Below are 13228 nucleotides of genomic sequence, written 5' to 3' on the forward strand. Positions count from 1 at the left end.
CTCAGATCCTCATGTTGATAACATATTTGTTGGACAAGTTTTTTCAAACAAAGAAACACTACAAAATGCTGTCAGCCTATACTCAATAAGAAGAAATCAGCCCTTCAAGGTAAAAAGATCCTCCAAACTTGACTACAAGCTAGTTTGCATCGATGAAAATTGTAAATGGAGTTTCTTGGCATCAAAACATGGAAAAACAAACATGTTCAAAATCAGAAAGATTCAGCATTCTCATACATGCTCATTAGATGTCACATCTGTAGACCACCCTAATGCAACAAGCAACCTGATTGGTAGTGTAATAAGAACCAAATTTGTAAACCCAAAGAGAGACTACACACCAAATGAAATAGTGGATGACATGGCAGATGACGATAGTGTCTCCATATCTTACCAAAAAGCATGGAGGGCTAGAGAAAAGGCTATTGTAGATGCAAGACGCTGTCCACACGAATCGTACTCTGAAATACCAAGAATCTTGTACATGATGGAAAAATGCAACCCAGGTACTACTTCATAACCCTAAAACCAATTTTTCCAAACAAAACTATAAAAAATATAATATACTAAATAGTTTATTGAATTACAGGAACAATCACAGACCTTGTCACAGACGAGAATGGCCACTTCAAATACCTATACTTCGCAATAGGTGCTTCCATCAAAGGTTGGCAACACTGCAATCCAATAATAGTCACGGATGGTACTTTCTTAAAAAATCAACATGGTGGAACATTGTTAATAGCTAGTGCACAAAATGCAAATAGACACATATTTCCACTAGCATTTGCAATAGTAGACTCTGAGAATGACACTTCATGGAACTGGTTCTTCAGCAAACTAAAAGAATCATACAATGAGAGAGAAGGGCAGTGCATTATTTCAGATAGACATGAAAGTATTGCGAAAGCAGCAAATACAAACTTCCCAAACCTCATGCATGGAGTTTGTTGCTACCACTTGCTAAAGAATATCAAGACCAAGTTCAAAAAAGGTGGAGATGAACTCAGAAATGCATTCAATGGTGCTTCCAAAGCTTACAATGCTGCTGAATATGAAAAAAATATGAGAGATTTAGACAATATTCATAGCGGCATAAGAGACTATCTGGTAAACGAAGTTGGAAACAGTAAGTGGACAAGGTTATACAGCCAAAACAGGCGATACAAAACAATGACATCGAACATCGCAGAATCTGTGAATGCAGCACTCAAAGAAGTAAGAGAGTTACCAATAGCAACTTTACTAGAATGTCTTCACTCTTTGGTCCAAAAATGGTATTGGGACAACAAAAATAGAGCATTGTCTACATTCACATACTTGGCACAAAAACCAGAGAAAAGTCTACGAAAAGAGCGAGATATGAGCTTAAAGTACAAGGTAACATATCTGCCTTATAAAAATTATTCCATATTTATATAAAATAGACGTATTGGTTTATTTTTGCACTTTATTACACTCATACAGTTATTAAATAAACTTATTAGTCTATTGCTGCATAACAAAAATCAAACTCGTTTGTATACCAATAAACATGCTTAATTTTTTTTTTATATGCAATCAATAATGTAACTAAATATAACTACTTTCACAGGTGGAAACATCAAACATGATTGTATACAAAGTACATGATTGTACCGACTCATACATAGTAATACTGGAAAAAAAAAACATGCAGCTGTCAGAAATTTGAATATGATGAAATGCATTGCTCACATGCAATGGCTGTGTTAACCAAAAGGAATCTATCATGCTACAGCTACTGCTCTTACTACTACACAAAAAAGGCTTTTTTGTCAACATATGAAGATAATATCTTCCCACTAGCAGATTCTACAACTTGGGATATACCGGATCATATAAAAGATATGATTGTTCTACCCCCAACACACAAGAGGCCAGCAGGGCGGCCAAAAAAACAAAGGTACAAAGGTGTGCTGGAAACAAAAACACAGGTCAAATGTGGATCATGCAACCAAAAAGGACACAACAAAAGATCGTGCAAAAATGAACCAGTTCCAAAGCCAACCCGAAAGAGAAAGAACATCAGTACTTAAAAAAAAAATAGCATTTTTTCACAACATTTGATACTTACAGTAATAAGTACTACATTAGTACTATGTCTTGGACTATTATGAACATAATGGTTCCTCTGATTTTACAAAAACAAAAACATGTCAAAAAAATAAACAAACATGTTACCCATATCCATCCATTTCAGGTTTTATATTTTCTTATAATGATCTTCAAATGAAAATTAATATGCAATTTTTTAAAAAATAAAAAATAAAAAAAATTAATATATCTATTACCTATTCGTATCCTCACACCAATTATAAAAAAAAAATGTACCTGTTACCCTCTCATATCGATATGTAAACAAGAAAAATATCTGATGATAGTGATTTGTTTCCTGAAAAAAAAAATCCATTTTAATTAGATTGATCATCAATTGAAAAAAGAAAACTAATCATCAATTGAAAAAGTAAACTAATTAGTTTCTTAAGTACACAAAAGTTTCATTTACACAAAATAATGTTCCACAACATACAAGGTCCGTATACCACCTAATTAAGTGTTCCAACCCAAAAGAAAACTTGCACACACAACAGTTACATAAAACCAAAAACTACATGTTAAAGTTTGCAAAATACTACAAGTGCTAATTACAAAACATCAGGAAACCACAAAATAACAGTCTAAACTAAACGATAGTAATTGTAACACTAATCATCCAATCTTCAAAGCTCCCCTAGTAGCTTTGGGCATCTTCCCAGTAAACTCTGAACCAGATTCATATCCATTCAACTCCTTCTTCATAGCATGCACAAAAAGCTCAACGCACATCTTCTTTCGGACGAAATCCATATTCAAAGTTTTGGGGACATTGTTGATCATTTCATGTATAAAGTATTCAGCATACTTTATAACGAATACACCGCAGTCACTACAAAATAAAGAATAAAAATAACAGTCAGAACCATCGTAAACTAAAATGTTAATAAAAAAAATAAAAAATATACAATATAGTTACCACTGATCTTGTTGAGGCAATTTATCTATAAAAACAATTTCCAATGGATATGTATCCTTCACTCCCTGAAAATACTTAGTGCTCTTGTCAATATCAGACCTCCGACCATAGAAATCCACATGAGACAATAAAATCGGCAAAATAACAGCAAATGCATTCACAAAACTGCGACTGTCCTTAAACTTTCCACGCCTCAAAGAATTGCACACCTTAAGACATCTCATCTTGATGTCAAAGACGCACAAAATCCAATGTGCCAAAGCCATTACATTGACCGGAAATAGCATGAAATCTAAAACGAACCATGGTTTACCACACAACAAGCCAAATCCCGCAATATACGCAGCTGCCTTAGTGCCCCGAGGAACAGAATTAATATCCTCATCATTTGCACAAAACTTATTGTACAAATCAAATATATGGGCTGCAAAAAAACAATCAGTGGTGCTGGCAGCAACCCTCACACTTTTGTCATACTTAATTTGCTTCCTCAAGTAATAAAAGCACACATCAATATGCTGCATAACGTATAACATAAAAAAAAAACATAAATTATAAACAAATAAATGAAAACTCAAACACAAACATAAAAAAAACAAAACTCCCATCAATATATCATAAGAAAAAAATACTAACCGAACATGATAAATTTCTCCCCGGGGTTCTCAGATCGTAAAACCACATTTTATCGTTAACCTTCACAACAACAAAATCTAATGGCACCTTCAATACTCGATCCTCTTGTTTGAACTTCTTCAATTTGTTTTTATCATTGAAACCAGCCTTGAACCATTGCTCAAATGATTTAACTTGAAGCTCATCTGGCATGGCCATCAATCCATTTGAAAATGGAAACAATCCATACACTTCACCAGTTGGTTTACCACTGCTGGCCGAACCAAAATTTGTTGTGTAAGGACTCTTCATTACAGATCCAGGCTTCGCAGCCCTTTTAACAACCTTGGGCGTAAACTCTACATTCAAATCCTACCAACAAACACAACAAACACAAATTTTAAAAATAAAAATAGTAATAATAAAAATAAACTAAAAAGTTTCAATAATAAGTACATAAACAAAATTAAAAAATAAATGTTGGTAGATAATAATTAAACATTTAAAACATGAAACCTTTGCAATATTCCTCTGATTAGAAGCCATTACTTCTTTGTGCAACACCTTACCCTACAAAAAAAAAACAGTTAAAAAAAAACAACCTAATAATCCATAACAATTACCAAACACGAACATAAAAATACCTTTGCAATTGTTTCCTCAATATCATTGATCTTCTCTAAAGCAGATAGTGTTATACTATCCTCTGTACCTTGACTATCACCCAACTTTTCAGTTGCACCAGTAAACTCTTTAGTTTCTTCATAAATCATCTCATCATCAGCAACCTTCTCATTTACACTAACTACCTCCTTGCCTTCTTTGACAGCTGACTCCCCAGCACTCACTCCACCACTAGATCCACCAACATTACCTCCACCTTTAACTTCCTTGGCACCAACCCCATCACCACCAATACCCTGCAAAAAACAAAATAAAAAAATAAAAAAATAAAAAAATAAATTATCAATATGCAAATATATATATATAACTCACATACCAAAATATATAAATAAAACACAAAATATAACCTTGTCATCGCCATCATTATCATCTTCCCTTAACTTGTTAGATCCGTTCTTGAACATCTCATGATCATCATCAACCACTTCTTTCTTGTCATCATCCCCTTTCTCATCACCAGGTTGGGATGTAATAAAACACATTATATCAAAAGTAGGCTGACTACCACCATCATTCTACAATAAAAAACAAATCATAAACCAAAATGTTACTGATTTCTAAATATAACAAGTAAACAACAAAACAAAAACTACAATAAAAACATAAAAAAAAAAAAAAAGTTACCTTATTCTCTATATTCGTAACATCTAAAACTTCCTCAACCTGTATATAATTTCACATTACACTACAAAAATAATAAAAATAATCCTAATAATTTACATCAATATTAAAATTTAAAAAAGTTACCTTATTATCTACCAACATTTCATCTCCAGCTTTTTCAACCTAAACAAAAGTTTAACTTTATATTACAAATATTATCAAAAATAATCAAAACAGTTTACACAAAAACAGTTTACATAAAACCCAATAATTAATCTAACAACTAATTAAAAAACAGTAAACATAATAGTTTCTTAATTAACTAGAATTACCTCCACAACTGGCTCTTCTTCATTTGTCAAAACAAGGTCATCATCATTCTGAAAATAAAATACAATACACACAATAAAAACACAGCATTATAACTAATCACATACTCAATAAATAAAAAATACACACTATCAAATAAAAATAATCTTAAACACATACCATATTAAAAGTATCCTCATCGCTCACTACAACATTTCCACCATCATTTCCACTTAAAAAGCAATTTCTCAACTCATTGAACTTCATGTCCAAATAAAACTTCAAACTTCCATCAATTTTTGCATCGATATAAGACTTCATATTCAACTCACATTCCTTAACACTACACTTCATCTCAGTACTCAACAAACTCAAAGACTCATCAAATTTTGTTTGATTACCAACAAGCATCTTCACATTGTTCTTTAACTCTACTAGATCAGATTTCCCCACACCATAACTTCTCTGTATACCAGATGGGTCACCTTTCTCATAATGCTTCCTTTGTAATGGCTCATCATCAAAATCATCTTCAGAAGTTTCCAACACGGGGAAATCAAAACCTTCAAGTTTCATCATCTTCCTTTCAACATCAGTGGGGAGAATAGCTTGAGCTTTCAGCTACAAATAAAAAAGTAAAAAACGAGAAAAAGTAAGCAGATAAGTTTACAAAAAATATATCACACCAATAAACAGAAACAACTACATAATTTTAATAAATACTTATTTACCTTTGATGACATTAAAATTTTCCTATCCAGCTCCCCAGAGTTAGGATTTCCAGTACTTGACCACCTACAAATCCTATACTCTTGCGAAGCATCATATTGGCATATAGATGCCTTAAGACATAACGGAATAGTTTCATACAACCAGACCATAAATGCATAAGGGAAACCAGGTAACTTGTATGTTTTACTATTTTCTTTCGTCTGTTTGCGTTTCACCTTAGCTTTTCCCTTACCACATGAATCATCAGACAGATCTGTTCTTTTTCTGCCCCTCAAAGCAATCATCAAATTGTGCAATGTAAGATCAAAAACAATTTTCCCCCAAGGGAAACTATCGTATTCACCAAGCCCCACAATATTCATCAACTCATCAGAAACTTTTTTTACAGCAGGACTACAAATCAACCCATTGGTAAGAAGGTACAAAATTGCCATTTTAACAGCATACTCATCACTCTTGAACTCACTAAACATAAATCTTTGTTCAACCGCACCATGAGTGACTTGCTGCTCGAAAAAAATACTTATCAACAAATGCATTCTCCCTTTTTGCATACTTTTTCATATCATTATCACCATTACACAGTAAACCAGTTATGACCGCAAACTCAGCCAAACTAAACCTAAAATTTTCACACCCAAACTTAAACCACATCTCCTTCTCATTTTTTTGATGTACCTCCCTAAGTAGAGCATTATGTATTAACTGAGGTTGATATAAAATTGGTTTCATGTCTAACAAATGACCAAAACATGATTTACGAAAAAGCCTAATTTGTTCAGGGCTCAACTTAGCATTGATATTTGCAATCACTTTGTTCTCCAATGTATTAGGGAAGAAAATCATCTTACCCTTAACACGACTCTCAGGTTTAAAATATTGCTCCCACTCCTACAAAAATAAATAAACACATAAATCAACATAAAGATACTGTAAACTAAACTATAACAAAAATAACACTAAAGAAGCATTTTTTTGACTATAAACTAACACGTATATACATTCTACCAGAAATAAAACACCCAAAAATCCCAAATAAAAAGCAACATAAAGATTCTGTAAAACTAAACTATAACAGAAATAACACTAAAAAAGCACTTTTTTGACTATAAACTAAAACGTATATACATTCTACCACAACTACAACACACAAACAAAATAGTCCAAAACATTTCAAAATGGGAAAATCAAACTTATAAAGTGAATACACCAATACATATTTAACCCATTTCCATTCTCAAATAAAAAAAAATATATTCTAACAAAATTCCCAAAAAAAAAAAAACAAAACAATAATACAAGCAAAATTATATAACTCTGAGAAGAAAAAACAAAAACTCGTGGGTCTTGATCCCAATATTGATTATCATGATCATCACATTCAAAACAAGTTCCTAACAATGCAATTAGTTGCACAATCTATACAAAATTTCTGAGTTCTTTTTTTAAAGATAAATATATGTAATGTCTTAACAACTTGATAATTAGTTAATTACAACACTTAAACAGTATACATGATTAGAAATACTAGCAACACTCTTCTTATGGCTCTATTTCACTCACTGTCTACTCTCTATTCTCATTGTTTATCAACATGTACGATAAGGGGAGAAAAATATAACATTTTGGGTCAAGCTATAATTTGACATATTTTATCAACTGAAAAACAGAATTGCTCAAAAGCCTTTCAATTAATCTTTGGTGTTTAAACTTTCCGATAAACCCTTTTGTTACAATAGAAGCTGTCATAATATTAGAAGTTCTTGTTTAACAATCGTTTCGGTTTCATAACCAACTAAGTTATTAGAAACCAAGAAAATATTCCTTTCGTCAAAACAAAAAACAAGAAAAGATACAAACACAGTTCATGATATTCCTTTCGCCAAAATAAAACTCATGGCCATCACAGTTCATGATATTTTTTCAAAAAATTGGTTTCGTTGGATATGATCAAATTTCAAGAAATCAAATTAATCATAACTTTCATCGACAAACACTTCCACTCAACGGTTACGTTTTCCAAAAAAGAATACATACATTTCTAATAAAAACCGTAACCCATAAATCCATCAAAACAAAAATTAAAAACAACAAATAGACTAAAAAAATTACAATAAAATAAAAATTATATATGCAAACTGTAAACCCTAAATAACCGAAAACATAATAATCACTAAAAACAAATTAATATTTGAAATGTATATACTAAAATTTATTGAACAATAAAAAAACAATAAAAAAACCATAGAAAACCCTAAACACAACTAAAAAACATCAAAAGGAAAAAAATAACACACATGCAATAACTTAAATTGAAAACCGAAAAAAAAGAACAAAAATCCAAAAACAAATCCGTAAACCATAAAATCCATCAAAACCAGAATATTAAATCAGACAATAAACCAAAAAAATTACAACAAAATATAAAATATATATACCTTAATACTATCTGGAACTCCAATCTCCAAATCGTCACTATCATATTCAACATCGTCTTCTTCAATCACTTGCTTCATCTTTTTCAACGGACGATCTGCATGTTTCCCCTTCTTAGACCCAACATTGTTCCTCTTCCTCTTCGAAGAAAGCTCAGACTCTCCACTATCACTACCCTCGGACATTGTTTCTTTTGATTTGTTCTTCGGATTCATCGCCTTGGAGGACGCGGATGGAGATATAGACGAACGTGTTTTCACCATTACTAAACGTTTAGAGAAAAGAAATGAAGTTGGGAAAAAATGGAAATAACACTTATATTGATAGGCATATAGGCGGTTTGGGTTTACAACCCACCTTTTGGGTAAAAATTTAAAAAAATTCAAAAAGTGAAACGTGCCCACGCGCCCACGCTGATAAGACGCCTATCACATTTCAACTGACACTGACGTCAGCCCCTCTCATCCACTAAGCGTGTTGAAGAAGCCAAAAAATAAAGAAATGGTATAAAAATCAAAAACGGTAAAACTGACGGTAAACTTAATAATTTAAAGATAAACGGTATTATTAGAAATAAATGGAAAAAAACGTGTCCCAATGTAATTTTCCCTTTAAATATTATTAGCCCAATGTGAGAAGACAGGCCCAAGCCCAAGCCCAAGCACAGTTACTTAGTGACATTGTTCTTTGCTCTGTAAACCCTTACTCAATCTCTCTCTGGCTTTTCTTCGATTCTCTCTGTAAACCCTAGAAATATAATCAACCTCGTTCTGATCGGAGATCGGAGGAGAGTAGGAATTCCGTTTCAATCATTGGCTGGTTAACACAATTACTTCAGGTACTACATATACTTACTTCACTCACTTCCCAAACTTGCATAATTTTCTGATTTTGCTTTGTGATACAATCTCATTTCGATGCTATTTGTACTGTTCTTACTTACATATATTTTTATTTTATATTTATAAGTTTGGGATGATTATATATGTACTATATGTATTGGTGTTGATGATGAAGTGATTCTATAGCTAAGCTAGGCAATTTGAATTGGAATTGTTTTAACTACAAATAGTGACAATTAAGAACATCCCTAAGGGCAATTCTTTATTTTTTTTTAGCTAAAATATTAAAATATAGAGTTATTCTTCATAATGTTACTCCAATTTTTCCAAAATTTCTTCAGACCTAATCACCTAAGTCGAAAATCGATTAAAAACGAATCAGACCCAGTTTCGTTTTCTGATCGAGGAGTGCTTTCTTGGCTTTCAGTTCTTTTCTTTTGGATCCCTTGCACGTACTTTCATCGGCGAGACTGGAATTTGGATTTTTATGTTGTTTAATTTTGCAGATTTTCACACAAATTTTATGTTTTGGGTTTTGGATCCCTTTTATTTGACTATGATTTTTGTTTTTTGTCCTTACAGAACAATTTCTTATACACTGAATAACCTTGTTTTGGAATCGTGATTATATCGAAGAAGACGGAAACTCCCCACTCGCAGACGATCGAACCCTAAGCGTGTCTATATAATCAAAACTCTTTAAGTCCACATGGCCGACGATGATTACAACGAAGTCGATATGGGGTTATTTCTCTCTTTCTTTCTTCAAATATATAACATCATCTGATCTGAGAACAAACTAATTCAACGAATCGAATCTTTTAGAGCTATTTTAACTTGATTTATTTAGACCTAGTTTCATTACAAACCCTAAACACAGGCTTTGAATTTAATGATCGAAACTTTATATTTGGTTGGGGTGCGGATTAGAAAGTTTGAATCTCACAACTACAAGTTCAGTCTTTGATAGTAGTTATGTAAATCTTGAACTATGCTATGATGTTTTGCATTTACCATGTGTGTGTTCATTCAGAAAAAAGTTCACTAATTTCAGTCACATATGCAATAATTTTGTGCCAAAAGGTCTTTAGCTTAGACCAGAATGAATATTGGTACTTGAGCATTTGACAAAAGTAGTGATTTAATGTTAAACAAACTCTCTCTCTCTCTCTCTGTATTCAATTATTTTCATTACAGTTACAGAATTTTATGATTTTGATTTATGCAGTTACGAGGATGAGCCCCCAGAACCTGAAATTGAAGTAAGAACTTAGTTTTTGTTATTTGGTTGTCTTGTTTTTTTTTTTCAAACTAGAAGCCATTGTTTGTATTAATATGGAGGAGTGTACAGGAAGGTGCAGAGGATGATGTAGAGAATGCTACTGATGACCTTCCTGGGGACGCCATTGAAACTGAGGAAAAAGAAGAAACAGAAGCTGTCGAACGTCCTCGTAGAACTTCGAAATTCATGACGAAGTATGAACGGGCAAGAATCTTGGGCACGCGTGCCTTGCAGATCAGGTATGAATTTTATCTTAAAACCTAAGTGTTGCTGTTTTTTAAGGGTAATTAGTTGATAGTTTACCGTGTTTGTTATTTTGTTTTGTGATCTTCAGCATGAATGCACCAGTGATGGTTGAGTTGGAAGGTGAAACAGATCCACTTGAGGTAGGACTCTGCACCATGTTTGTTGTTTTTTCTGAATATTTAATTATTGACGGGTAAATAGCGGTATAAGTATCCAACCCAATGTTTATTTTTAGAGGCATAAGTACTCAATGTTTGTAAAATTATAATTTTCTTCTAGTTTCATCGGTACATACTCCTTTTTGTATTTATTAAAAGAACATTTGGAAGTAACTGATACTATATGTTTCTGTCTAAATCCAATGACCTAGAATTTGAGCCTTATATGTGCTCTGTTTAAGACAATAACAGAGTTTGTACTAACGAAATTAGAAAAAAATTACAGTATTACAAATATGGGGTACTTATGCCGCTAAAAATAAATATTGATTTTATGCCACTAATAAACTTGAAATTTTAAGTACTTATAACGCTATTTATCCATTTTTGACCTATATAATCTGCAGTTGCAGTCATATGCATTAAAAATTAAAATTCTATCTTTTAGATTGCTATGAAGGAGCTTCGGCAGCGGAAGATTCCCTTCACCATTCGCCGTTACCTGCCTGATGGGAGGTGAGGCCTGCGACCTACTTTTAGTAGACATTGTTGGAGTTTCGACTGCGTGCATGTCTAGTGCTTTTCGACTGTTCGGGTTTCAAAAATAAACTAACTTGTTTGTTTTATGACTGCAGTTATGAGGACTGGGGTGTTGATGAACTGATTGTGGAGGACTCATGGAAGAGGCAGGTTGGTGGTGATTGAAGCTACTCACTTGGTCATGGAGATCTGTATCATTAGGAATTTTCTGAAAGTTTTTATATGGATTTGAACATTTTGGTGCTTAGAATTTATCTTTTGTACTTGTCAAATCTGATGATGAATATGCTAATGACTAGGGAAAAATTATATTTAAACATCAAAAAAAAAATCAGGCCTCCATCTTCTACACCTACCGACAAAATCTATACAAGAATACCATAACAATTAGAAAATATCCATTAATTTCAGTGTGATTGAAAAAAAAAAAAGTGAAATCGACGTCAAATAAATAATCATGACAAAATAAATGTAAAATAATTGTGAAACAACATTAAAACAAATCAAACAAAAGAAAGAAAAATATGATTAAAAAAAATTAAAAAATATTTTGCACAGACTCAATATTCAATGCAATAGCAGTTATATTTGTAAGTCTAATCTTAAAAAATCAGAATAAAAAAATTACTAAAACAACACAAAAACAAATGTAAAATAATAAGCAGACATAACTACTTAGAAAAGCAAAAAAGAACCACACACCTTAAAACTTTTTTTCTAGTGAGCTCGTCAAATGTATTTTTTAGGCGAACCAAAATAAAAAAAATAACCACAAAATAACCATAGAGAAGGAAGAAGAAATGTAATTTATAGCCTCCATCTTCCACACTCACGGATAGAACCATCACAACACCACGAGAACACTCAGAAATCAATCATTAATTCCAGTGGGTGTGGTAGTTCTATCTGTGGGTGTGGAAGATGGAAGCTATAAATTATATTTTTTCTTACTTCTCTATGATTATTTTGTGGTTTTTTATTTTTTTTTTATTTTTGTTCTCCTATAAATACATTTAACGAGCTCATTAGAAAAAAATAAAAATTGAGGTGTGTGGTTCTTTTATATTTTTCTAAGTGGTTATATCTGCTTATTGTTTTACATTTATTTTTGTGTTGTTTTAGTAGTTTTTTAATTCCAATTTTCTAAGACTGGGTTTGCAAATATAACCGCTATTGCATCTGGTATTGAGGCTGTGCAGAAGATTGTTAGTTTTTAATCATTTTTTCCTTTTCTTTTGTTTAATTTGTTTTAGTGTTGTTTTACAGTTGTTTTGCCTTGATTATTTATTTGACGTCGATTTCACTGTTTTTTCTCAATCTCACCGGAATTAATGGTTGTTTTCCGATTGTTCTGGTGCTCCTGTGGTGGTTCTATCTGTGAGTGTGACAGATGGAGGCCTCATTTTTTTTTTTTTTTGGTGTTTACAGTATAAAAGAAAAGAAAAAATAGGCCAGGACAGTATAAAAGTTATTTATGCCGTGTAGCAGTATTTTTGTAAAGATTGAACCAAAAGTCAGTATTTTTGTAAGTTTCCTTAAAAAAAACTAACAGTGTGCTTATTTGGTAATTAAAAAAATATTTTTATAATATTTTTAATTAATCAATTCACTAAATATCAAGTTTTAGATATTTTAATTTAAATTTAACACAAAATTATCAACTGTTATAGTATTATTGAGAAAAATATTGTGGTGCCTAATACCCTCTTCGATATCATATCACTATTAATATAATTAAGTATCAAGT

The 13228-nt window shown here is 32.0% G+C and overlaps 3 protein-coding genes across 3 annotated transcripts; 1 reads left to right on the forward strand and 2 right to left on the reverse strand.

The window, feature by feature from the left end:
* Positions 1 to 1118: 1118 nt before the first annotated feature.
* On the reverse strand, positions 1119 to 4063 carry LOC133036669 (uncharacterized). Its single transcript, XM_061113305.1, has 3 exons — positions 3671 to 4063; positions 3035 to 3552; positions 1119 to 2947 (listed from the first exon to the last, which is right to left on the reverse strand). Exons 1-3 carry the CDS (start codon positions 3959 to 3961, stop codon positions 2731 to 2733), a joined length of 1026 nt encoding a protein of 341 aa, XP_060969288.1. The 5' UTR covers positions 3962 to 4063; the 3' UTR covers positions 1119 to 2730.
* Positions 3982 to 9080, reverse strand: LOC115704463 (uncharacterized). Its single transcript, XM_061113297.1, has 7 exons — positions 5426 to 9080; positions 5269 to 5316; positions 5081 to 5119; positions 4958 to 4996; positions 4681 to 4848; positions 4294 to 4569; positions 3982 to 4219 (listed from the first exon to the last, which is right to left on the reverse strand). The coding sequence occupies exons 1-7, from the start codon at positions 5822 to 5824 to the stop codon at positions 4082 to 4084; spliced, it is 1107 nt and encodes a 368-aa protein (XP_060969280.1). The 5' UTR covers positions 5825 to 9080; the 3' UTR covers positions 3982 to 4081.
* On the forward strand, positions 9063 to 13109 carry LOC115706252 (DNA-directed RNA polymerases II, IV and V subunit 6A). The gene is made up of 7 exons (XM_030633838.2): positions 9063 to 9251; positions 9838 to 9999; positions 10484 to 10517; positions 10607 to 10776; positions 10872 to 10923; positions 11390 to 11457; positions 11577 to 13109. The coding sequence occupies exons 2-7, from the start codon at positions 9965 to 9967 to the stop codon at positions 11644 to 11646; spliced, it is 429 nt and encodes a 142-aa protein (XP_030489698.1). The 5' UTR covers positions 9063 to 9251; positions 9838 to 9964; the 3' UTR covers positions 11647 to 13109.
* The last annotated feature ends 119 nt before the right edge of the window (positions 13110 to 13228 follow it).

The sequence above is a fragment of the Cannabis sativa genome, chromosome 1 (assembly GCF_029168945.1).
Source record: "Cannabis sativa cultivar Pink pepper isolate KNU-18-1 chromosome 1, ASM2916894v1, whole genome shotgun sequence".
NCBI lineage: Eukaryota > Viridiplantae > Streptophyta > Magnoliopsida > Rosales > Cannabaceae > Cannabis > Cannabis sativa.

Bases quoted from the DNA above. Each gene is read 5' to 3' on its own strand.
- LOC115706252 (XM_030633838.2), top strand. From the start codon at position 9,965: ATGGCCGACGATGATTACAACGAAGTCGATATGGG. The intron at 10,518-10,606 runs GTAAGAACTTAG...AGGAGTGTACAG, and splicing joins CCCCAGAACCTGAAATTGAA to GAAGGTGCAGAGGATGATGT. The intron at 10,777-10,871 runs GTATGAATTTTA...TGTGATCTTCAG, and splicing joins ACGCGTGCCTTGCAGATCAG to CATGAATGCACCAGTGATGG.
- LOC115704463 (XM_061113297.1), bottom strand. From the start codon at position 5,824: ATGATGAAACTTGAAGGTTTTGATTTCCCCGTGTTGGAAACTTCTGAA. The intron at 5,317-5,425 runs GTATGTGTTTAA...TTTTATTTTCAG, and splicing joins ATGAGGATACTTTTAATATG to AATGATGATGACCTTGTTTT. The intron at 4,849-4,957 runs GTAACTTTTTTT...TTTTTATTGTAG, and splicing joins TTACGAATATAGAGAATAAG to AATGATGGTGGTAGTCAGCC.
- LOC133036669 (XM_061113305.1), bottom strand. From the start codon at position 3,961: ATGAAGAGTCCTTACACAACAAATTTTGGTTCGGCCAGCAGTGGTAAA. The intron at 3,553-3,670 runs GTTAGTATTTTT...TACGTTATGCAG, and splicing joins GGAGAAATTTATCATGTTCG to CATATTGATGTGTGCTTTTA. The intron at 2,948-3,034 runs GTAACTATATTG...TTTATTTTGTAG, and splicing joins TTGCCTCAACAAGATCAGTG to TGACTGCGGTGTATTCGTTA.